Source organism: Sceloporus occidentalis, unplaced genomic scaffold, assembly GCF_023333645.1.
Source record: "Sceloporus occidentalis isolate IW3139 unplaced genomic scaffold, rSceOcc1.0.p SCAF_1, whole genome shotgun sequence".
Classification (NCBI taxonomy): domain Eukaryota; kingdom Metazoa; phylum Chordata; class Lepidosauria; order Squamata; family Phrynosomatidae; genus Sceloporus; species Sceloporus occidentalis.
Window position 1 is genome coordinate 93,831,857 of NW_028316981.1, and position 24,038 is coordinate 93,855,894.

A 24,038-nucleotide genomic window follows, 5' to 3' on the forward strand; every position below is an offset into this window, starting at 1 on the left:
ATAAAGTTAGAATTGTCCATGCTATCGTATTTCCAGTTTTAAGAATGGTTGTGAAAGGTGGACAGTGAAGAAAGCTGATGGGAAGAGAATCAACTCATTTGATATGCGGTGCTGGAGAAGAGTTATGTGGATACTGTAGACAGCTCAAAATAAATATAAATGGGTTCTAGTGGAAATCAAGCCTGAACTGTCTCTAGAAGCCAAGATGACTACACTGAGACTGTTGTACTTGGCCATATCATGAGAAGACATGACTCACTAGAAAAAACAACCATGCTTGGTAAAGAAAAAGGCAGCAGGAAAAGAGGAAGACTGCACTCCCTGTCTGCAAGACCTGAGCAGTGATGTTGTTGATAGATGTGACTTGGAGGTCTCTCATAGCAAAAGCAATAGCAATAGCAAGTACATTTTTATACTGCTTATCAGTGCACTTAAGGCCTCCCAACAAGCTGGGTACTCATTTTTGCAGCCTACTTGAAGATACAAGGCTAAGACCACAAGGGCCATCCAGTCCAACCTACTGCCATGCAGGAACTCTCAATCAAAGCATCCCCAACAGATGGCCATCCAGCCTCTGTTTAAAGACCTCCAAGAAGGGAGACTCCACCCCTTTCCGAGGAAGTGTGTTCTGCTGTTGAACAGCCCTTACTGTCATGATGTTCCTCCTAATGTTGAGGTGGAATCTCTTTTCCTGCAGTTTGCATCCATTGTTCCGGGTCCTGTTCTCTGAAGCAGCAGAAAACAAGCTTGCTCCCTCCTCAATATGACATCCCTTCAAATAGGACTGTCATATCACCTCATAACCTTCTCTTCTCCAGGCTAAACATCCCCAGCTCCCTAAGGCATTCCTCATAGGGCATGGTTTACAGACCCTTCACCATTTTAGTTGCCCTCCTTTGGACTCGCTCCAGTTTCTCAATGTCCTTTTTAAATTGTGGTGCCCAGAACTGGACACAATATTTGATCTCTGAAATGGCCAACTTCCCAACAGACAGAAGTGATGGGGCATCACTCCAAATGGTGTCCAGAATGCTGGCCTCCTTCCTGCTGGCAATCCAGAGAAGCACAAAATCAGGCAGTGACATTTTCTTACATGTGGCATACAGGTAGTTTCCTGCCCACTTAGAAGTTCAGCAACAGAACTTGGACATCTGCCTTTAGTATGACTGTGGTCAAGTAAAAGACACAGTGACATAATTACTTGAAATTGAGTTTAAAGGGTACTTATGATGTTAACCAACCAATCTATTTAGTATTATTTCACTTATTTAGTTAAAAAAAATTATACACGCACAGATATACTACCCATCCAGATGTATACATAGAATGACTATGGCCAAAACAAATCATACAAAAGCAAAATATACAATAAAACTATTATAACGAAAGAGTTATTGGTCAGTTAAAACAAACAACAGGCTAACCCACACACCCCTCTTATAAAATGCCTGGTCAAATAAAACTGTTTGATCTGGGCCGATCAGATTATAAAGTTGACATGAAAGTTGGTAAGGGCATGCTATTGGTATGGTCTACTACAGGGGTAGGCAACCTTTTTGAGCCGGGGGCCGGGTTGCTGTCCCTCAGACAACTGGGGGGCCGAAGCCGGGGGGTGGAGCTTCCACCCCCCGGGGGCGGGACTGTGTGCCGGGGGGTGGAGCCTCCACCCTCCGGGGGTGGAGCTCCCACCCTCCGGGTGTCATGCCCAGCCTGGAAGATGGCTTGGAGGACTCAGAGGATGAGCTAGAGCCTCTGGGATCTGAACCTATAACGGAGGAGCCAGAGCCCCAGGGGCTTGAACCTGTAATGGAGGAGCCAGAGGCTGGCCCTAGTTCTGCTGGAGCAGAGTTTGTGGCCCCTCCAGAGGTTCAGCAGTCAAGTTTGCCTGGTGCCGAGGCTGTGGACATGGAGGAGGATCTGGGCAGTGTGCCTACCTTCAATGAGCGTCGAGCAGAAAGAGAGGGCCTTCGAAGATCTCGGAGGCTTTATCAGAAGCGTCTTCGCAATCAGGCACAGCTGAAGGCCAGCTCCTTGCCTTTATAAACACCTGGAGCATGTGTGGTTCTTTGCCAGTGGATATCTGACTCTTTTAGAGGAAAGACTCTGTCTCTGGCTCCTTGGCTTCTTGTCTTGAATACCCGGAAACCTTGACCTTGGACTGCTTCATCGACCTGCCTATCTGTTGCCCTGAACCTCGGACTGTCTGACAATTCTCTTGGTAATCCCTTTTGGTAAAGCTACTGCATCTCTCTAGGACTGACTTTGCTGTGCTGGGAGAGGGTTGTTTGTTTGGGAACTAGCTGCCTTATCAGCCTTTGGCTGCTTTCCCGGACAGAATATCCACTGGCCTTGTAATTAGGCTGATAGCAGTATCATGGCAAACGAACAAGCTCTGGCCGAGATGATGCAGATGAATTTGCAGCTTTCTGCTCAGGTGCAGCAATTGACTGAGACTGTAGCTGCTATGCAGAATCAAGGGAACCCTTCTGCTCCTGAACGCCGACGGAAATGTTTTGCTTCCCTTCCTGATAAATTCCAGGGAGACGCTACGATGCTGGACAGTTTTCTTGCTAATTGCAAGTTACATTTTAAGCTCCGGAGGGAAGATTTTCCTGATGATTCCCATAAGGTGGCTTTTATAATTAGTTTGCTTTCTGGGCCTGCCAGCAAATGGGCTACCCCTTACCTGAACCAGGACAGCCCTCTCCTCAATAGTCTGCAAGACTTTATTGCAGAAATGCAAGCCACCTGGGGGAATCCTGTAAAGGCTGAGTCTGCAGAACGTCAGATCCAGGCTCTTCGCCAAGGGACAGGAACTGTAGCTGAGTACTCCACCAACTTCCGCTTGCTTGCTCAGGACTTGACATGGAATGATAGTGCTTTGCAGGCTCAGTTTCGGGCAGGGCTCTCTGAAGCTGTGCTGGATGAATTGGCACGCTCTGAGCCTCCTGATTCTCTGAGCTTGTTGATTGCACAAGCTACCCGATTGGACTGCCGCCTCTCTGCTCGTAGACAAGCTCGTCAGAATGCCCTTCCACCTCTGCCGCGTCCTGCTCGACCAGCTCCTGCAGCATTACCTGTGGCTGTTCCCTCTCAGCCAACTGAGGAACCTATGCAGCTGGGAGGAGCACGACCACGGCTCACCGCTACAGAGAAGGAGCGCAGGAGGAGGGAGGGTCTTTGCCTATACTGCGGCCTCCATGGACATTTTGCTCGGGAATGCCCTGCTAAGGGACGCCGACCCACCCCGCAGGGAAACGGATCCTCCCAGGTGTAGAGAGGGTTCACCACCTGGGATTGTCCCTCGAACCCACTTCATCCACATCAGCTTCCAGGAAGGACCCTTTGCTAGTGGCCGCCAACCTGAGGCTCCCCTCCATGGAGCTCCTTCCTGTGGGAGCCATGATCGACTCCGGAGCTTCCAGCTGTTTTATGGATCTGAGCTTTGCTCAACGTCATCACATCCCACTGGAGGCTCTGGCTGAGCCCAGGCCGGTGGGGACTATTGATGGACGGCTCCTCCGGTCTGGTCCTGTGACGCACCAGACCCCCGTGCTCCACCTCGAGATCCAGGGCCATGTGGAGCAGATCCGGTTCTTGCTGGCCGCAGTCCCGCACTTCCCTTTGGTTTTGGGCATGTCGTGGCTCTCGCAGCACGACCCACACATATCCTGGTCTCGGAGGGAACTTCTTTTTGGCTCGGAATATTGTCAGGAGCACTGCTGGCCAGACCGGATCCCGGCTGCAGTGGCTGCGGAGGCTCAGGAGTGTTCGGTGGTGTTGCCAGAGAAATACCGGGACTTTGCCGATGTTTTTGATAAGAAGGAGGCAGACCGGCTCCCTCCACACCGCCCTTATGACTGTGCCATCGACCTGGTGCCGGGGGCCCCTATTCCAGCGGGGCGACTCTACTCCCTCTCGGAGCCTGAGCTGGCAGCTCTGAGGGACTTTCTGGAGAAGAATCTGCAGAGAGGGTTCATCCGCCCCTCCAAGTCCCCTGCTGGGGCCCCTGTACTGTTCGTGCGCAAGAAGTGTGGGGAGTTGCGCCTCTGCAACGATTACCGGGCCCTCAACAAGATCACCATCCGGAACCGGTACCCCCTGCCTTTGATCCCAGAGCTGCTAGAGCGGTTGCGCCACGCCAAGGTGTTTACCAAGCTGGACCTCCGTGGGGCGTACAATTTGGTGCGGATCCGGGCGGGGGACGAGTGGAAGACAGCCTTTCAGACCCGGTATGGGCATTACGAGTACACCGTGATGCCCTTTGGACTATGTAATGCTCCGGCTGTTTTTCAACATTTTGTGAACGATGTCTTCCGGGACTATTTGGACCATTTTGTTATAATTTACTTGGATGACTTTTTGATTTACTCTCCAAGCCAGGCCGCCCATGATGCCCACGTCCGTGCTGTTCTCCAGAGGCTCCGGGAGCACAGGCTTTACGCAAAGTTGGAGAAGTGTGCCTTCGACCTCCACGAGGTGGACTTCCTGGGTTACCGTGTCTCTGCTCAAGGTGTGGCCATGGACACATCCAAGGTGGAGTCGGTGCTATCTTGGCAACCTCCTCGCAACAGGAAGGATGTTCAGAGGTTCCTAGGGTTTGCAAACTTCTATCGGAAGTTCATCAAGGACTACGCCACCCTAGTGAGCCCTATCTCTCGACTGTTGCGAGGGAAGACCCGGTTCGAGTGGACAGCTGCTGCACAGAAGTCCTTCGAGGTCCTGAAGGTGAGGTTTACGTCAGCCCCGATCCTGCAACACCCTGACCCGCGCACACCCTTTGTCCTGGAAGCAGATGCCTCTGATGTTGCCATAGGGGCTGTATTGCTTCAGCCAACGGGGCCCAAGGCGCACCTGTTGCCCTGCGCCTTTTACTCCCGACAGCTCACCACCCCAGAGCTTAATTACACCATCTGGGAGAAGGAGCTGTTGGCAATCAAGGCGGCCTTTGAGACCTGGCGGCATTTGCTGGAGGGAGCGGCTCACCCAGTCCGGGTGCACACGGATCACCGGAACTTGGAGCACCTACAGACAGTGAGGAAGCTCTCCCAGAGGCAGCAGCGATGGTCATCGTTCTTTGCCCGCTTCAACTTCCAGCTTCAATATGTGCCTCGAGCCCAGAACCGACAGGCCGACGCTCTCTCCCGGAAGCCAGAGTATGATACAGACCCAGAGGGGGAGATTCTGTCCACGATTCTGCGTCCAGAGAACTTCGCCGCTGCTCTGAGGGAGGCTACACTGCTGGACCAGATCCGGAAACTCCAGGGCCAGGACCCATTTGTGGCACAGCATTCGGCGGAGGGGGACACCTCTCCCTTCGTGATGCGGGATGGCTTGCTTTACCACCGGGATCGCCTTTATGTGCCAGCAGGTCCTTGTAGAGAGACGGTCTTGCAGCTTTGTCATGACTCGAAATCGGCTGGGCATTTTGCTTTTGTAAAACCCTGCACCTCCTCACCCGGGAGTTTTGGTGGCCTCGAGTCCGGGCAGAGGTGGCTCAGTACGTGGCCACTTGCCCAGTGTGTCACCGGGCTAAAGACCATAGGGGACGACCTGCAGGTTTGTTGCTGCCTTTGCCAACACCAGCAGGGCCTTGGAAGTTAGTATCTATGGACTTTATCACGGACCTGCCCCCCTCTGCTGGTTGCACTACCATTTGGGTGGTGGTGGACCTTTTTTCCAAGATGGCCCACTTCGTACCCTGCGTTGGCCTCCCCACGGCGAAAGAGACGGCCCGGATGTTCATCCAGCATGTCTTCCGGCTTCATGGCCTTCCCGAGGGTGTGATTTCAGACCGCGGTACCCAGTTCACCGCCCGCTTCTGGACCAGCTTGCTCCGCCTCCTGGACATCGCGCCTCACCTGTCCTCGGCACATCACCCTGAGTCAGATGGTCAGACGGAGAGGACCAACGGGACCCTGGAGCAGTATCTCCGCTGCTATGCCAGCTACCGGCAGGACAACTGGGTCGACTTGCTCCCGCTGGCCGAGTTCGCCTACAACAACTCAGTCCATGCCTCGACCCAGCAGACCCCCTTCTTTGCCACTGGGGGCTTCCATCCTCGAGGATTCCCTGCTGTGGCTCCTGTCTCAACGGTCCCAGCGGCAGATCAGTGGCTCCAGGAACTCCGAGCGGCACAGTCCCTGTTGAAAGAACAGCTTGATGTAGCCAAGGAGGCGTATAAACGGGGAGCGGATCGGCGACGTCAAGAAGGTCCACCGTTGCAGGTGGGGGATTCAGTCTGGCTGTCCACAAGACACCTTCCTCTGCAGCGGTCGTGTCGCAAGTTGGATGCCCGGTTCGTGGGGCCATATAAAATTGTGGCCCAGATTAATCCTGTGGCTTTTCGGCTCCAGCTTCCCCGGACATGGCGGATCCACCCAGTCTTCCACCGCTCCTTGCTGCTCCCTGCCTCAGGGGTTCGGCCGGATGCGGGTTCAACTCCTCCGCCTGATCCAGTCCTGGTGAATGGGGAAGAGGAATTTGAGGTGGCTGAGATTTTGGACTCCCGTCGACATCGGGGTCGCCTCCAGTATCTAATTGACTGGGTTGGCTATGGGCCAGAGGAGCGCTCCTGGGAGGATGCCTCAGATGTTCATGCCCCTCGTCTGGTTCAGGCCTTCCATCGTCGCTTCCCTGACCGGCCTCGTCCTCCTCAGGGTGAGAGGGAGATTGATGAGAGGGGGAGTAATGTCATGCCCAGCCTGGAAGATGGCTTGGAGGACTCAGAGGATGAGCTAGAGCCTCTGGGATCTGAACCTATAACGGAGGAGCCAGAGCCCCAGGGGCTTGAACCTGTAATGGAGGAGCCAGAGGCTGGCCCTAGTTCTGCTGGAGCAGAGTCTGTGGCCCCTCCAGAGGTTCAGCAGTCAAGTTTGCCTGGTGCCGAGGCTGTGGACATGGAGGAGGATCTGGGCAGTGTGCCTACCTTCAATGAGCGTCGAGCAGAAAGAGAGGGCCTTCGAAGATCTCGGAGGCTTTATCAGAAGCGTCTTCGCAATCAGGCACAGCTGAAGGCCAGCTCCTTGCCTTTATAAACACCTGGAGCATGTGTGGTTCTTTGCCAGTGGATATCTGACTCTTTTAGAGGAAAGACTCTGTCTCTGGCTCCTTGGCTTCTTGTCTTGAATACCCGGAAACCTTGACCTTGGACTGCTTCATCGACCTGCCTATCTGTTGCCCTGAACCTCGGACTGTCTGACAATTCTCTTGGTAATCCCTTTTGGTAAAGCTACTGCATCTCTCTAGGACTGACTTTGCTGTGCTGGGAGAGGGTTGTTTGTTTGGGAACTAGCTGCCTTATCAGCCTTTGGCTGCTTTCCCGGACACCGGGGTGGAGCTCCCACCCTCCGGGGGCGAGGCTCCCACCCTGGGGGCGGAGCTTCCACCCCCCCAGGGGCCACGCCACCTCCTGTTTGCCGGCCCCTGACGGGGCCCCAGGCCCTGTCAGAGGCCGGGAAAGAGCCGGCGGGGACCACCAGCGCTGGAGGCCTCCCCCTCTTTGCTGGCCTCTGACGCCAGAGGCCCGCTGCCGCCACCGGAGCCCTCCTGGAGGGCCCCAGCGGAGGCAACGGGCCTCCCAGTGGCCCACTGCCGCCGCTGAAGCCCTCTTGGAGGACCCCAGTGAAGGCAACGGGCCTCTGGGAGGCCCGCTGCTGCTGCAGGAGCCCTCCTGGAGGGCCCCAGCGAAGGCAACGGCCTCCCAGAGGCCCACTGCCACTGCCGGTGCCCTCCTGGACGACCCTAGCGAAGGCAACGGGCCTCTGGGAGGCCCGCTGCTGTCGCAGGAGCCCTCCTAGAGGGCCCCAGCGACGGCAACTGGCCTCCCAGGGGCCCGCTGCCGCCGCCAGAGCCCTCCTGGAGGGCCCCAGCGACGGCAATGGGTCTCCCAGGGGCCCGCTGCCGCCGTCAGAGCCCTCCTGGAGGGCCCCTGCGACGGCAACGGGCCTCCCAGAGGTCCGCTGCTGCTGCCGGAGCCCTCCTGGAGGGCCCCTGCGACGGCAACTGGCCTCCCAGGGGCTCGCTGCCGCCGTCGGAGCCCTCCTGGAGGGCCCCTGCGACTGCAACGGGCCTCCCAGAGGCCCGCTGCCGCCGTCGGAGCCCTGGGCGAAGCCATTTTGGGGGGAAAAATGGCGGTGAAATCTTGCGCGACCTTCCCTCAGGTCGTGAGAGACTTCGCCGCCATTTTTTTGCCCAAAATGGCGGCGCCCAGAGCGGCGAAAAGCCGCAACCGGCGGCGGCGGCGGCAGGAGCAGCCAGGGGCCGGCTCAAAGGCCTCCACGGGCTGCATCCGGCCCGCGGGCTGGAAGTTGCCGACCCCTGGTCTATTACATCGAAGGTTTTCTCAGTTGTCACCGAAGATGATTCTTGTACAAGGGTACTTAGATAGTAGTGATCCCTTTAGGAAGGGTGGTGTAGGGAGAGATGATCCTTCAGGTATTTGATTTAAGGGGGAGTTTTTAAAATACATTCTTGTATTTAAAAGTATTTAAAATTATTGTACTATCAAGAACAGGTGGAATTTCTGCAAAGCGTAAAATGTAAATGAAATTAATGTAGTATCAGTTGTTTCATAACACAAGAAGATATAGTATAGATTAAAATACACAGCTCCTAGAAGCAGGGGAATAACTTCTGCAGTAGTGAGAAGATTACCCGTGAATTGAAACTTGAATTTCAGACAGAGCTAGATAAGTACTTAACTTTTTATTCAAGGAACAGCAAACTGGATAGAATGCAATTAATGTTAATTTAAATTTAGCTTGCCATCACTAATTTACACTGATCAAATGACATGGTTTTTTAAAAAGCAACAGCATATAGTGTTCCCTGATGGTATAATCATTTTTAGTCTAAATCTCATGCAAGTCATACATTCTATCATGGAACATCTTCCTTCTTCTTTGTGTTCTCTGTGAAGCACACAAATAGATTATTCTGCGCCTGCGCAGCAATTTCGGTTCCTTCTGGAATCGCTATGGAAGACTTTTTGGTGGTAGCTCCGCCTACCCTCTATATAGGCTTGGTGTCTTCCTGTCCTTGTTCAGTTCCTTTTGTCCGCTGCATGAGCAGCATAGGAACCTCACTTGGAATTCGCTGCTTCCTTTCACTTTCGATTTTGACCATGTTTTTGGCTTTGACTTCTCTCTTGGATAGTGATTTGGCTTGTTTTGGACTCTGATTACCGGTAACACTCGGCTTGTTTGACCATTCTCTCGTTTACTCCTTCAAACCTCCACAATGTCTTCCCACTCCTTTAAAAATTGCACGGAATGCGGAGAGAAAATTCCCCAGCCATGATGGACACTCCTTGTGCCTTGTTTGCCTGGGTGAGGGCCACGTCACCATGACTCGCCCTCATTGCATGGCTTTCACCCCACAAGCCAGGAAGAACAGGGAGATGCGGCTGTGTTCTATGCTATATGCACAGATCCTTAACCTTCCTTCTGAATCTAGTGTCCCTGCCAAGGCTCCTGCTGCCAAGGACAAACCCTCTTCTTCTGCCTCCGGGGTCCCTGCCAAAGCTAATGATGCTGAGGGCAAACCCTTGTCTCCTGTCCCTGGGTCCCCAACCCCAGAAAAACAGAAGGAGACCGATCACGATGCTGCTGGCCAGCAGACATCTCTGAAATGGAAGAAATCCTTGGACTCTTCCAAGTCAGACAAGAGAAAACACCAGTCCTCCAAGGAGAAGGACAAGGAGGCTTCACGCTCCGAACCCGGACTCCGAATCTACCCAATCTGTCGATACTGAGTTGGGCTCACTACCGTGTGCTCAACCGATTCATCAGGTTTGTCCGTCCCCGACGGTACCAACATTTTCCAGACACTACCGGAACCCTACCAACTTTCCAATGATGAAAGAGAAGGCTTTCCCCAGGCCCATATGTTGCCAGCCGACTGGCTCTCTGATGCTTCCGACCTCATCTGCCTCGATGAAGAGGCTGATGATGACCTCTCTTCAGGCTTCCCTGAGCCCTCCAGATAGGACCTGATCTTCGATGAGGCTTTGGGCACATTTCTCTTGCCCCTTGATCTCTCCAAAGTTCATTTCCAACCACTCCAAATCACTGAACCTCAGCTACCCTCTGTTGCAGTCTCAGTCTCGGCAATTCTATCCCGACCACTTCCTCCTTCGACAGCCTCACACACCGCTCAGGTTCGACCTTTGCCATCACCCTTCTCGGTACCGAGGGTCCTCCCGTGTCCGAAGACTTCCTCAGCTTCTCCAGAGTCCGCTGACTACTTGGAATCAGGCTTCAACCGAAACTATCAGTCTCAGGCCCTCTCAGACCTGGAGGCTCCCTCTCCCGAAGATGATATTTTTTCCTTTGCCAAACAAGTGGTCCGAATGGGTAAAGCCCTACACATTGATGTCCTCCATACAGACTCGAAGGTGTTTGACCCCATCAATGAAAGAGCTCAGGGAAAGCTTCCCACTCCAGCTTCCATCCCATTCCTCCCATCCATGACCAACATTGTAAAGTGTTCTTGGACTTCTTTGTCTTCACAGCCTTCCTCCAAGAAGTTGGATAACTTCTATAGGATCACTCCCTCTGACTAGTTGTGGCTTTTCGAACACCCCCAACCCAAATTAGCAATTGTTGAGGCATCTCAACTTTGTTTCACCCCTTAGGCGGCCTCCTATCCCAATGACACAAAAGGTTGTAAGCTGGATGCTATGGCGTGCAAGTCATATGCCTCTGCGGTCCTGGAACTTAAGATCCAAAATTATGCTGCCTGTATGGCGGGATATCAACAAAATCTTTGGGAAATGGCCTTGCTGCCGTATGATGACCTTCCTGAGGATAAAAAACATATAGCACTAGTCCTCCACGCCGAGGTTCACTCTTTAGCCTCACAACAAATATCGTCTACCAGCACTCTGCTGACTGCGCCACCAGACAACTTGCCAGTTCCGTGGCCCTTCGTCACCATGCTTGGCTGAGATCCTCGGACCTGACTCCGCAGGCCATACTGGCTAATGAAGAACTCCCCTTTGATACCTTGGGGCTCTTTCATAAGGAGTCTGATGAAAAACTCAACTTCAAAAACAAGATGAGTAACACAGGTATGTCCTCTTCCTCAGCTTCCCGGCCTCCCTTCCCAAACCAGCGTGGTTCGGGATGGCAACGGCCCCCCTAACCCCCCAACCAGGGTAGATCCAACCAGTCTTCTGACTTCCACCAACAATAGTGTTTTCCTCAACAACAACAACAATCCTCTGGAAAATGCCAATCCAAGTCCAAATACAATCAGCCCTTCTGTAAGAAGGATGCTGATCAAGGCAAGCGGTGCTTCTGAGATCTTCCAGCGCACTTCATTCCCTTCACCCCCTTCGGGGATCACCTGGCCCATTTCTACCAATCTTGGGCCAGTATAACATCTGACTCCTGGGTTCTCTCAAAAATCTGAGTGGATATGCCCTGGACCTCCAAGATCCTCCCTCAAGGGGTATTCTTCTCACTACACCCCCTTCAGACACCCTTCTTGGTGAAGTGCGCTCTCTTTTGGATAAAGGGGCCATCGAGCTGTCCCCTCATCTCGAATCCGAGACTATTTTCCAGATACTCTATTGTTTCCAAAGTAATGGTGGCTTTCACCCCACTTTGGACCTCCGCTTTCTGAACTCCTTTATATCATACAGATGCTTCCATATGGTAACCCTGGCTTCCATCTTGCTTCTTCTACAGGAGTCAGATTGGTTCGCCACCTTGGATCTTTGAGATCCCTATTTTCACATCAGCATTTGACAAGACCATCAAGACCTTTTGGCCTTTTCCGTCGGCACCGACTCCTTTCGATATCGTGTCCTACCCTTCGAACTCTCTACAGCACCAAGGGTTTTTACAAAATGCATGGCGGTCATGGCAGCATACCTCCGCCAGCAAAAGATCATAGTCTTCCTGTACCTCGACGATTGGTTATTTGTGGCCCCAACCAAGGACATGCTCCTGGCCAATATCAGATTCGCCCTCAAGCTTCTCCATGCTTTGAAACTAATGGCCAACATGGACAAATCCACACTTTGCCCAACTCAACACGTGCGCTTCATAGGTGCCATGTTGGATTCCACGACCTCGACAGCCTACCTTCCTCACGCCAGATTCGTCAGCTTCAGGTCCTCCATCCAATTTTGCCTCACCTCCTGATGCATCAGAGTGAGGACAGCTCAGGTCGCTCTCGACCATATGGCATCCATGACTTGTGTCACCCCCTGGGCCCGACTTCACATGTGGCTCTTCCAGTTTTCGCTTCTGTCTGTTTTCAACCTGCCTTCGACCACCCTCAAAAGTAAATCACCATCCCGAGACCGGTTGCCTGCTCCCTCCGATGGTGACTAGACCCTTGCAATGTCTGCAAAGGTATGTCCTTTGTCCCGTTACAGCCTCAAGTTATGCTCACCACAGATGTCCCCAACACCGGCTGGGGAGCCCACTGCAATGACCTCTCCGTCCACAGAAGGTGGTCACCCAGAGAGCGCCAACTCCACATCAATGTGCTGAAAATGCTGGCAGTACAGAAGGTGCTGTAGTCCTTGCAGTCTGCACTTTGGAACCAGGTGGTGGTCCTCCTCACTGACAACACAACAGTGATGTATTACATCAACAAACAGGGTGGCACCAGATCTACCACGCTTCTTAACCTTACGCTGAAGATCTGGAACTGGTGCGTTCCCAAAAACATCACCTTGCAAGCCATCCATCTTCCTGGGGAAGAAAATGAGCTTGCAGACAAGCTGAACAGAGCTCCGGACTCTTGTCATGAGTGGCTCAACCCTCATGTTGTCCACCACCTTTTTTCCCTGTGGGGAACACTGGACATTGACCTTTTTGCCTCCCACCTCAACTTCCAATGCAGCCAGTTCTGCTCCAGAATCCTGTCCACTCAGTCCCGAGGCGACGCCTTCCTCTTCCTCTGGTCCAGCAAAAGGTTCTATGCCTTTCCTCCCTTTCCGCTGATCACCAGGGCGATACCCAAACTCTGGATGGACTGCTCGGATGCCATCCTCATCACCCCTTGGTGGCCAAGGCAGCCATGGCTCGCTCCTCTTCTTCACCTCTCAAACAACCAGTTCCAACTCTGCCCCTCCGTCCTGACTTCCTAACCCTCCACAATGGTTGAGTTCGGCACCCTGATGTCGACACGCTCCATCTTGCGGCATGGAGGATTCTGCCCTGATAGACCTCTCGGTCCTGGTCGGAAAGGTCATTTTGGTTTCCCATAAGCTTTCTACTTAGCATTCTTATGCTCTCAAATGGGCTAAATTTTTGGCTTTCTTAACCAAGAAAGGACTTTCTTCCAAGGAAGTCACTATTCCTATTGTTCTGAACTTCCTCAATTCTTTGTCAGACTCTGGCCTCTCCATCTCCTCCCTCCCTACCTCATCACCATCTGTGCCCGCTACCAGTTTTCAGGTCGTCTGTCCTTCTTTGTTGACCCTCTGGTAAAAAAGTTTTTCAAAGGCCTCACCAACTTGAGACCGTCTTACGTGGCCCCAGCCCTGGCTTGGGATGTCAAACTTGTCTTGGCAGCCCTGTCTGCCTCTCCGTTTGAACCTCTTGCTTCCTGTGACCTCAGGCTCCTCAGCTGGAAGACGGCATTTTTTGGTCGGCCTGACCTCAGCATGCTGAGCCAGTGAGATCTATGCTTTCTGTTTGGAAAGACTCCCCCTGCTTGAATTCAAGCTCATTCCACCAGGGCAGTAGCTCCATCCTCTGCCTTCCTGTCTGGAATCTCATTGGAGGACATTTGCAAGGCTGCAGTTTGGTCACAACCTTTGACCTTTATCAAGTACTACAGGCTTGACACCAGACACTGTCATGAAGCAGCCTTCAGCAGAGCTGTTCTCCTTTCCAGCATCCATTGACGTTAGTTGATGCTGTTAATAATTGACAATCACACTGTCTTTCCTGGTTAAAACCTTTATTGCCAGGACACTCCCACCTCCTGGGATGGATCAGCTTGTCAGTCTAACCCATTTGTGTGCTTCACAGAGACCATGAAGAAGAAGGACAGATTGCTTACCTGTAACTGTAGTTCTTCGAGTGGTCAACTGCAAATCCACACAAATCCTGCCCATCCTCCCCCTGTCATGTCCTGCGCTTTCTTCCTAGGTTTGCTCTTTCGGCTGACTTTTTGAACTGAAGAAGGGCGGGAAGACAACGAGCCTATATAGAGGGTGGGCGGAACTACCACCAAAAAGTGTTCCCTAGCAGTTCCCGAAGGATCCGAAATTGCTGTGCAGGCGCAGAATAACCCATTTGTGTGGATTTGCAGATAAGCAACCTGTCCTTCTTGACTTCACTCCCATTTTATTACCTTTGGATAAAATTAACATTTTTAGCAGGAGGTTTGTACCAAACTTTACCAAGCAAAACAGATTCTTGGGTATTTGGTGATCTTAGCATGGTCCAGCATTTAAGATGTTTATTGTTTGTATTGTAGGACTAGAGATCTGCATAGTCAGAAATGTACTATTGGCTATGATGGCTAGGGCTGATATGCTGAGGATAATAACGGTACCCTGGAGGACACCCAGCAGGGGAAGGCTTTGTGTATTGAAGGGGAAACTAACATGGCTTTGCATGGGCTAACCCTGCAAAATGCTTTTGTTTTGCCTTGTCTTCCTGCAGAAGAACAAACTGACACTGTGAAGGTTACATGATTTATATGGCTCCCTAGGAGGCCAGGGGACGGATTATGTAGCAAAGACTTGGGAAAGGTTATTAAATTTAAAGGTGGCTGTATATGGCCAGCTGATGCCTAGGCTATAGTCAAAATGTCAAATGTGTTAGCTTGGTGGAATTTTATTCAACATGTGGCTTTGCCGAAGTGACCTGGTGACCTTGATAAACTATATTAGTCTATAAGTTTGTAGCTCAGGGCTCCCATTTTCTTCAGATTCTTGTCTATTAGAAAAAGATACAGAAATGTATTTGTTTACTTAATTAAAGAAGTAAATCAAGGGTCCTTGATTCACCAGGCCTACTCTTCTAATTTTTCCTAAACTGACAGGAAAAGGAAAGTCCCCTTCAGTATCATGGCAGATGGAACTTATTATGATAGATCCTATGCAATATAGAAAATCACTGGTTATCTTGAAATAGTGCAAAACAGTGTTTATAGCTGAGAAATGAAAGTGGCCATCTATAAACCCAAAAAGTGGCTTAGAAGAGATTTCAGTGGCTAATGCACATTTTCCTTACTGTCACAAAATGTCCAGGATTTTTCCATGCTTTTGATATGTGCATTCTTTGCCTCTATGGACTCCTGTATCCTCATATGACGCCTCTCTCTTCTTTTCACTAGCTTTAACGTTATCCAAAGCCTGCCAAGAAAAAGAATGGAAGCCAGAACAAGGCATGCAAATTAAATTGGATCTCTCTCCCCTACATACTTTACAGGATTATTCCAATGATAGAATCAGGGTGGGAGTTTTGTTGAATTAGTTCCAGGATGCTAAACCCCATGATTATAATTTACTTATATTATATTGCATTGTGCACAGAACATACAACTCTGATGTTCTGGCTTGAATGTTCTTTGTATAATTTGAAGCTTGAAAAAAGGCTTAGTTCTGGGACATTTGGAAGTGCTATTTTATATTTGCATCCAGCGCGCATTTGACATAAACATACTAGTTTTTATTCTTGCTTTTAGTGGTATTTTATTTATTGATTGATTAGGTTTGTACCCTGCCTTTCTCCCTCTCTCCTTTATGGATGTCAAGACGGCTAGCCATAAAATCAAATTATACAAACATAAAATAGATTTATAAAAGTAAAGTCGAATTAACTGTTCTTTTGGGGGTGGGAGAAACAAATAACAAACCTAAGTGCCAAAGGTGTGACTGAATAAAAAGGTCTTTGCCTTTTATCACCAGACTTTATTCTTTGTTATTGTCCTTTGTTGGCCTGTGCAAACTTTAGCATAGTTTACCAGATCTCTGCCTCCAAAGCTGGACTTGACATGTGTTTGTGTGACTGTATATGACAGTATTTGGCATATATGTTACTTTTTTCTCCATTTTAGGTATTTGAAGCAGTCATTTCATGGATAAATTATGAAAAAGAGTCTCGCTTAGAACATATGGCAAAGCTAATGGAGCATGTACGACTCCCTCTCTTGCCCAGAGATTATCTTGTACAGGTTTGTATTCCTATCTAGGATTGATACTGAAATAATATAAGCCAGAGGTGCTTATTTGTGATGTGCCAGCTACCCCAGTACCACGTGCTGAAGAAGAGTAGCTCTTGTATGTTACTCACTTATGAAATAATCTGAATCCTAGCTCCCCTTGAAAGTTCAGGTAGACGGAAGGAAGATAAAATTATCCAGAATAGCACTACCCTATAAGTGTCTTTTTTGGAGTTCTGATGTTATAGGAATCCGATCATTTTTCTTGAATATACTCTTATTATACAGTTCTTTTCACCCTTGGGTTGAATGTTGAAGCAATAAAGAAAAGTCCTTCTTTTTTAATGAAAAGATGGCCATAATCGGTGAGATTTTCTTGTAGTTGATGCAGTTCTTTTGAAATTCCCTTTCCACAGCCCTTGTGCCAAACCCACAAATCCTCAGTGTTTAAGGCATTGGAACTGCTGAAAAAGACATTTTGGTATAGCTGCCAATTTTCCCATTGCTTTAGGAAGTATGCAAACACGTTGGCTCCTGTCTTGGACCTTGTAGCATGCCTGTATTCTAGTCACAGTTCAGGTGGACAGCTGACCATGCAAACCAATGTTTTCCTCACTGTTGGGAAAGAAGGAACCATGTGCACCTGTGACTTGTTTTTTTGTGGCTTGTGCATAGGGCCCTAACTATTTGAAGCACTAGTTTGGAGACACTTTTTGAAATATGTGTACATCTACATGTATACATATACTGGCATATAGGTGAGGGATGGATCAAGTGGGACATGTGTCCCCAAGGATCTCCCCCCATCAGGTGTGTGTGTGTGTGTGTGTGTGTGTGTGTGTAAAACTGCTTGCAGAATGGCCAGATCTGTTGGGTGTAATAATGTTATGCCGCAAAATAATCCACAACCTTGGAAACATACATGGACGTTCAAACTGGAAACCTCTTCTGCGTCTAAGTTTTGGCTGATTTATTTATTTATTTATTTATTTATTTATTTATTTATTTTTGCTGAAATGCAATCCTATAGCTCACTGTGGAGCAAAAATTGGTGCCCATCCAAGTTGCCCACTCCTGATGAAGTAGAATATTACACACCTGAACATTGTGGCCTGTGAGATTACCATGTAATGTCCAGTACTTCCTTCTTCTCATTCTTTGGCATCAATGTTAAGATACTAGCAAGTAATGTAATTCTCTCTGACAGAATAAAATATTATTATTATTATTATCTTTATTTATAAAGCGCCGTAAATCTACACAGCGCTGTACAAAACCAAGTAAAATCAGGAATATAAAAGCCTGCCTATGGCATACAATCTAAAAGCTAAGAGTTACAACAACAAATTAAAAACATCATATGAAACAAGTTAACAGCAAATATCCAACATTGGGTCAAGCATCAACAACCAGGACACAATCACAGACTCCCTGGGAATGCTTCCCTAAACAATATGGTCTTTAACTTGGCTTTGAAGCTGGTTAGAGACGTGTTGAGTCGTGCTTGTAAGGGGAGGAGGTTCCAGGAGTGAGGGGCAGCGAGCGAGAAGGGACGAATCCGGGATGGGGCAGTGGAAATCCTGGGCTGGGATAGGAGACCTTGGCTACCAGAATGGAGGAAATGAGTGGGGATGTAGGGAGAAAGTAGTTCGGAGAGATAGGGAGGGGCCAGCCCATGGAGGGCTTTAAAGGTGAGCAGGAGAAGCTTGTACCGAATGCAGAAGGGAAAGGGGAGCCAGTGAAGGGATGACAACAGAGGTGAGACATGGTCATACCGGCGAGCGAGTGAGATGATACGAGCAGCTGAGTGCTGAACAGAAATCAATGGGTGGAAGTGAGAGAGAGGAAGCCCTGCCAAGAGAAGGTTGCAGTAGTCAAGTTGAGAGACCACTAGGGCATGGACCAAAGTCTTCGCAGTAGAAGCAGAGAGGTATGGACGGATTTTGGAAATATTATAGAGGAAAAATCTACAGACCTTGGCTGTGGCCTGAATCTGAGGAATAAATGACAGAGAGGAGTCGAAAATGAAACCAAGACTGCGGGCTTCCTGAACCGGCTGAATAGAGATGTTGTTGACTGAGATAGAAAAGGAAAATTGAAGGGTGGGCTTAGGAGGGAAGACAAGAAGCTCTGTTTTAGACATGTTGAGCTTCAAAACATGCCGATGGAGCATCCAGTGAGAGACAGCTGTCAGACAAGATACATCTCTGGCCTGCAGACCACATGTTAGAGCCACAGGGTTTCCATGCTGCATAGGTACCCAGAATTGTTCCCCCTTTCACAAATTCCCTATTGCTGATGCAGAGGAAGGTACATGGAAAGTATAATCCCTGTGCCCTACCTCCATGAATGCACTGCTCCTAGACTGCCAGACAGGTTGCCCTTCAACCCAGGAAGGAGTGTCTCTGAAAGCTGGTATCATGGAGGAGTGTATGTGTGTGTATTTTGTACATATGGGGAAAGGGAGTACCGTATGTGCTTTTGAGAGTGCAGGGAGTGGAGAGGCCAGTGTGTGGCCAGTCACTAACCCCCAGCGCATTGCCACATGCAACTCTTGGAATAAATTGCCACTCCCTGATTTAGATTGAGCTGGTACAATTTAAGCATCTCTGTTCAGTTGCATGAAAATATGAAAATAATATAGTGAAGCCTATTTTGCTACACTAAAAATCTTTAATGGCAGTTAAAATAAGAACATTGTGATAACTTCCACAAAAGATTTTTTCATTACTGAAATGCAGTGTACTAATCTTTGTAACATTTTCAGACAGTTGAAGAAGAAGCTTTAATTAAGAATAATAACACATGTAAAGACTTCCTTATTGAGGCCATGAAGTATCACTTACTGCCACTGGATCAAAGACAGCTGATAAAGAATCCTAGAACAAAACCAAGAACACCAGTTAGTCTACCAAAGGTAAGCTAAGTGTCTTCCTGTGATACTCAGGCAGTGTTAACTCACTGGACAGTCCAGAGCTGTAATTATTTCCATGTATATTGAAAGCAGTTTCTTACAATAGGAGAAATCTTGTGTCATTTTCCAGTAAAGGATTCTTTTCCCATTTAAATATTTTTCTATCACTGATGTTCAAAATCCAATGAAGTTTGTCTGCATGCCAAAAACTTGGCTTTGACCATTAGTAACTCAGAGGGAGTGAAGGTAGGCCCAGCTCCATCAGGCCTAGCCTAAAGTAAGAAGAGCCCTCCCTCCAGCCCATCTGCTATGGTTCAGTCCTCCGAGGGAGAGATGAACTGTTGGACTTATTCACTACCATTTCCTTCTTTTTTTATATCATGTCTTTTTAGATTATAAGCCTGAGGGCAGGGAACTGTCTAATTAACTATCTGTAAGATGCTCAGAGATCCTTTGTGGGGTATGTAGAAAGAAAGAAAGAAAGAAAGAAAGAAAGAAAGATAGTAGCTAAAGGCTTTGTATGTCATGTGAATGGCACAAAGGAAGCAAAAAGGGGTGGGGTACTTTGTAGCCTTGCCTCTGTATGCCAGGCTGGAAATGCCACATATTGGCTGCATCCACACTGGAGCAATAACCCAGTTTGGCACCACTTTAAGTGTCTTGGTTCAAGGCTATGAAATTCTGGGAGCTGGAGTTTGTTGTGGGCCCAGAGTGGAGCAGAGCTCTGGGCCCCACAACAAACTCCAACTTCCAGAATTCCATAGCCTTGAGCAAAGACACTTAAAGCAGTGCCAAACCGAGTTATCGCTCCAGTGTGGATGCAGGCATTGATGCCATGTGTGATCATGAACATTTCTTTTTGGTTGGTGCCCAAGCAACCAACCTACAAAAGAGGACTGTGGTTCTAAGTATCCATAAATTCTGGAGTCTTCTTTCATTTTGAAAGTACCTAGCTTTACATATAGGTGGAACAGATTATAAACAAATAGAAGGCCATTAAATGCCTGATGAATTAAGTTTCTCTTCATAATCTTGGTTTTATTCTAATCTTCCTTTGTTAAAACTTGTCCTTCCTGATTTTAAGCATCTTTATTGTCTCTGTTGTTTTTAGAAATTTCATATCCTGTTAGGCTGTTATCACATCTTTTAAAATTATTTTTTATTAAATGTAGCTCTTTTGGGGTCTTAACTAATTATCTTTTGCAAAGCAAGTTAGCTAATCTGTGAAAGTCAGAGTGCATAGGCTTTGCCTAAAGGCTATGATTAGTGTTTTAGCCAATGATTTCCTGGCACTATTCCCCAATTTATTAATATTTTCCAGATGTTTAATTCTCATGCTTCTAAAACAAAAAATATTACTAGGGAGTTTTTTTAAAAAAATTCAGCTGAGGGTACTCTTTTACCATTCGAGGCCCCCAGTAAAACCAAAGATTTTGGTGTTTAAAGTTTTTGTTTGCTGTTGAAAATATTCTGATCGCGCATAGTTTCCTTTTTTATCCTTGAGTTGTTTTACCTCTCTTCCAAGGTAATGATTGTTGTAGGTGGGCAAGCACCCAAAGCCATTCGGAGTGTGGAATGTTATGACTTTGAGGAGGAACGATGGGATCAGGTTGCTGAACTTCCTTCCCGGAGGTGTCGGGCAGGTAAAACCTTTCCTTTCTTAATGGAATCAGTCAGAATCCCAAATATTATTTGTCCTGCCTTTAATGTGTGTGGATGTATCTTCAAAACAACTATCAACTTATTGCCACCCCATAAATTCCATATGATTTTCTTAGGCAAGGAATATTCAGAGGTATTTTGTTGTTGCCTTCCTCTGAAATATTGCCTGTAACACCTGATATTCCTTCACTACCCAAGTACTAACCAGGACTGACTTAGCTTCCAAGATCAGATGAGATCAATTCCTAGCTGCTATTAAATTGTGGAATTAGAGGCCAAGATTGCATGTTGGTGGAGCATAAAGCTCTGCCAATATATTCTGGATGTCTAAGAGTGTGAAGACTGTGTTTCCATTGCCTTTCACTATTTAACACCTTGGCTGTTTGGGTGAGCATCATAGAGCTGCATCCAGGCTCTATCCAGCTGCCATTGCACAGCTGGTTGTTTTGTTTATTGATTATTGATTAACCCATAGGCTGTCTCAAAATAACACAAAAGAGAGTAGAACACACTATAAAATTCTATAGAAATTCTACAGAAATTGCAAAGGACCTAAAAATACAATAAAATATATAAAATGTGAGTAAAATACCATATAAATATCACACGAATGCAGTACAATATAAGTACAGTACCCAAAAGTAAAGCAGAGTTATGAAAATGATTATAAAAATTATGTAAATAAAAGGTTCAAAATAAAGAAATGAATAAGCTAAAATTAAAGTGTTACAACTTCAAAACAATAGTATGTAAAATAATAAATAAAATAGGAAAAATAAGATTAGACATCAAACATCAGAATTCTTCATCCACCCCTACAGTTTACACCAATCGTCTCCACATATCTAGATCTCATTTGTATTGCTTTACATAGAAACAGAGCTGTAATAGTAGATATTTTTTTAATCTTGACCACTCATGAATTATGAAGTAAGTTTTCACAGCTGGTGAAAAAACACTGTGCAAGCAGGTTCTAGATACCCCCTTCCATAATTTCTATGGTGGCATACCTGGGAGTTATGCCAGTTTAACGAAACACAACAATTCTAGCTATGTTTAGACTGCATAACACAACATGAAAACATAAGCGAAAGTCAGAATTTAGCTATTCTCGGCTAATGACTGCTGTCTGTGGATTACAACACGTATTTCAACAGCCACTGAGAAACATTTCACATATGGAGAAGATAGGTGCACCATGCAAGTGTGAACTCATTAAGGATTGTTTGCAAGTCGTTTTTGAGTGTTCAGTTGGTGGTGGCAAAGAGAGATTTTCTTATGCATGATAGGGTCAATAAAGTCTTTGTATGGAGATTGGTTTATAACATTTGTTTCTTTCCACATGGATTGGACCTGTGGAACATAGGGAATTCATGGCATTGTCAACAATTGCTTACTCAGTGATGGGTCTTATAATGGCCACTGAACAACATTCAGATATTAGAGTTTTCACATGGAACTACCACTGTATAGGAATTTTCTTGCAGGCCTTCATGTGATTCCCATAGCATGATGTTCTGACAGAAATTTTTAAAAGGAGAACTTTGCTTAAAGACTTTCTTTCTTCCAATTTGTTTTTAACAGGGGTGGTATTCATGGCAGGCAAAGTCTATGCTGTGGGAGGTTTTAACGGCTCTTTACGGGTCCGTACAGTAGATGTGTACGACGGAGTGAAAGACCATTGGACGTCAATAGCTAGCATGCAGGAACGACGAAGCACTTTAGGGGCAGCTGTGCTAAATGAGCTCCTTTATGCTGTTGGTGGATTTGATGGAAGCACAGGTAAGTGGCAGGTCAAAAGCTAAGACCAAGAGTGGGCAACTGTGGAGGAGGCAGGGGCCATTTCCCTGTGTGCCCTCCATGACACACACTATCACAACCAGAAGTAAAGGCACTTCTGGTGCTGAGTTTTGGCCTATGAATAGCCAGTTTTCAGTTTTTCTGAGACTTTGGGAGTTGTGCCGGGGAGGGGGGGGGAGAGCATACAAACTAGCACAATTTTGTGGCAGTTAGTTAGCACATTTTGGCTTTAAAAACAGCCAAAAAATGCAAATATATTTTGATTTTGGTGGTGTGGATTTGGTAATCTCTTGGGGAGTTTCAGAGACTGCAGAAAGGTCTCTCAGGGATTGCATACAACTTGAAGGCTGTTATTTTCCACCTGGCTAGGATCATTCAGGAAAATATTGTTCATCTTGTTCTTTTTTCTTAGTCCCAGAGACTTCACATGTTCCTCTCAATTAAGTGCTATTGCTGTTGAATTTGAAGACTTCTTAATACATTTTAATAACATTTAGACACTGTATATCCTTTTTGTCTTGACTCATTTTGATTGTGTTCTCTTTGAAAAATGTACTCAGTTAAAGCCTGTTTGTGTATCATAGGACACTTTGAGCTTTAGAAGTCATCTGGTGAAAATGTTGCTAGTTTGTATAATCATGAACCATTTTACTTATCTGACAAGGAACTTATCTAGAATAATTACTTAGGAGAAGTGGTCATTGTCTTTATCTTATCAGTGGATAACATTCTACAGAATTGCCATTTAAATGTTGTTTCACTGATATTCATAAAGAACTGCTTTTAAAACCCATTGTTGTTGAGTAAGTATAAGTGAAGACAACTAGGTTGCTGCTCCTTAGTGTAAATTCTCACTCTCATACACTATTGTAAGGAGCAGGCCACGCTGCCATAGCTTTAATACCTAGAATGGGAGTTTGCTGGCTACTGGCCTAGTCCCATCTTGTGCTTTCCCCTGCTTTTTGTCTACAAGGAAAATATTAAAACAGAATGGCACCTTTGAAGGAGGTGCTATTTTCTGCTAAGCTGTTGAAATGGAAAATATTTTAATGTTGCTTTTAAAATAGGTCTGGCATCTGTGGAGGCCTATAACTACAAAACCAATGAGTGGTTTTTTGTGGCACCTATGAATACAAGAAGGAGCAGTGTTGGAGTTGGAGTTGTGGAGGGTAAGAAGGGCAAACTATCGTTTTATTAAATGTGACATTCTGACTCCAGGCATTACTTTAGACATGACACTGAGCTAGTTAAAATTGCCAGGTTGCGTTGGACCTTCTGTAAATAAATCCCCACCTTGAGAACTGTAAGTGCAGTGCTGACAGAGGCACTCTGAGCTGTTAAGAGGGGACAGTTTTTCCTACTGTATTAGAAAGTGTCACTTGCATTTTATTCTGGCCTGACCAAAATCATGATACTGATAGAGGGAGCAATACTCATCTGTGCATCATGCAAGTAGGAATTCTGTCACAAATACTGAACAGTGGCAGAGATCCTGCATCAGGAACTTTATGTCCCATCTCCT

At 47.4% G+C, this 24,038-nt stretch overlaps 1 protein-coding gene across 5 annotated transcripts in view; it reads left to right on the forward strand.

Annotated features, from left to right (window-relative positions):
- Nucleotides 1–24,038, forward strand: part of KLHL3 (kelch like family member 3) — a 94,259-nt gene that overhangs the window by 58,870 nt on the left and 11,351 nt on the right. For all 5 annotated transcript variants that reach the window (XM_089529575.1, XM_089529557.1, XM_089529593.1 and 2 more), the window contains 5 exons: nucleotides 16,036–16,152; nucleotides 18,908–19,057; nucleotides 20,580–20,697; nucleotides 22,301–22,498; nucleotides 23,584–23,685. In XM_089529575.1, the coding sequence (XP_089385701.1) occupies nucleotides 16,036–16,152; nucleotides 18,908–19,057; nucleotides 20,580–20,697; nucleotides 22,301–22,498; nucleotides 23,584–23,685 (685 nt within the window). The remainder of the gene's footprint in view (nucleotides 1–16,035; nucleotides 16,153–18,907; nucleotides 19,058–20,579; nucleotides 20,698–22,300; nucleotides 22,499–23,583; nucleotides 23,686–24,038) is intronic.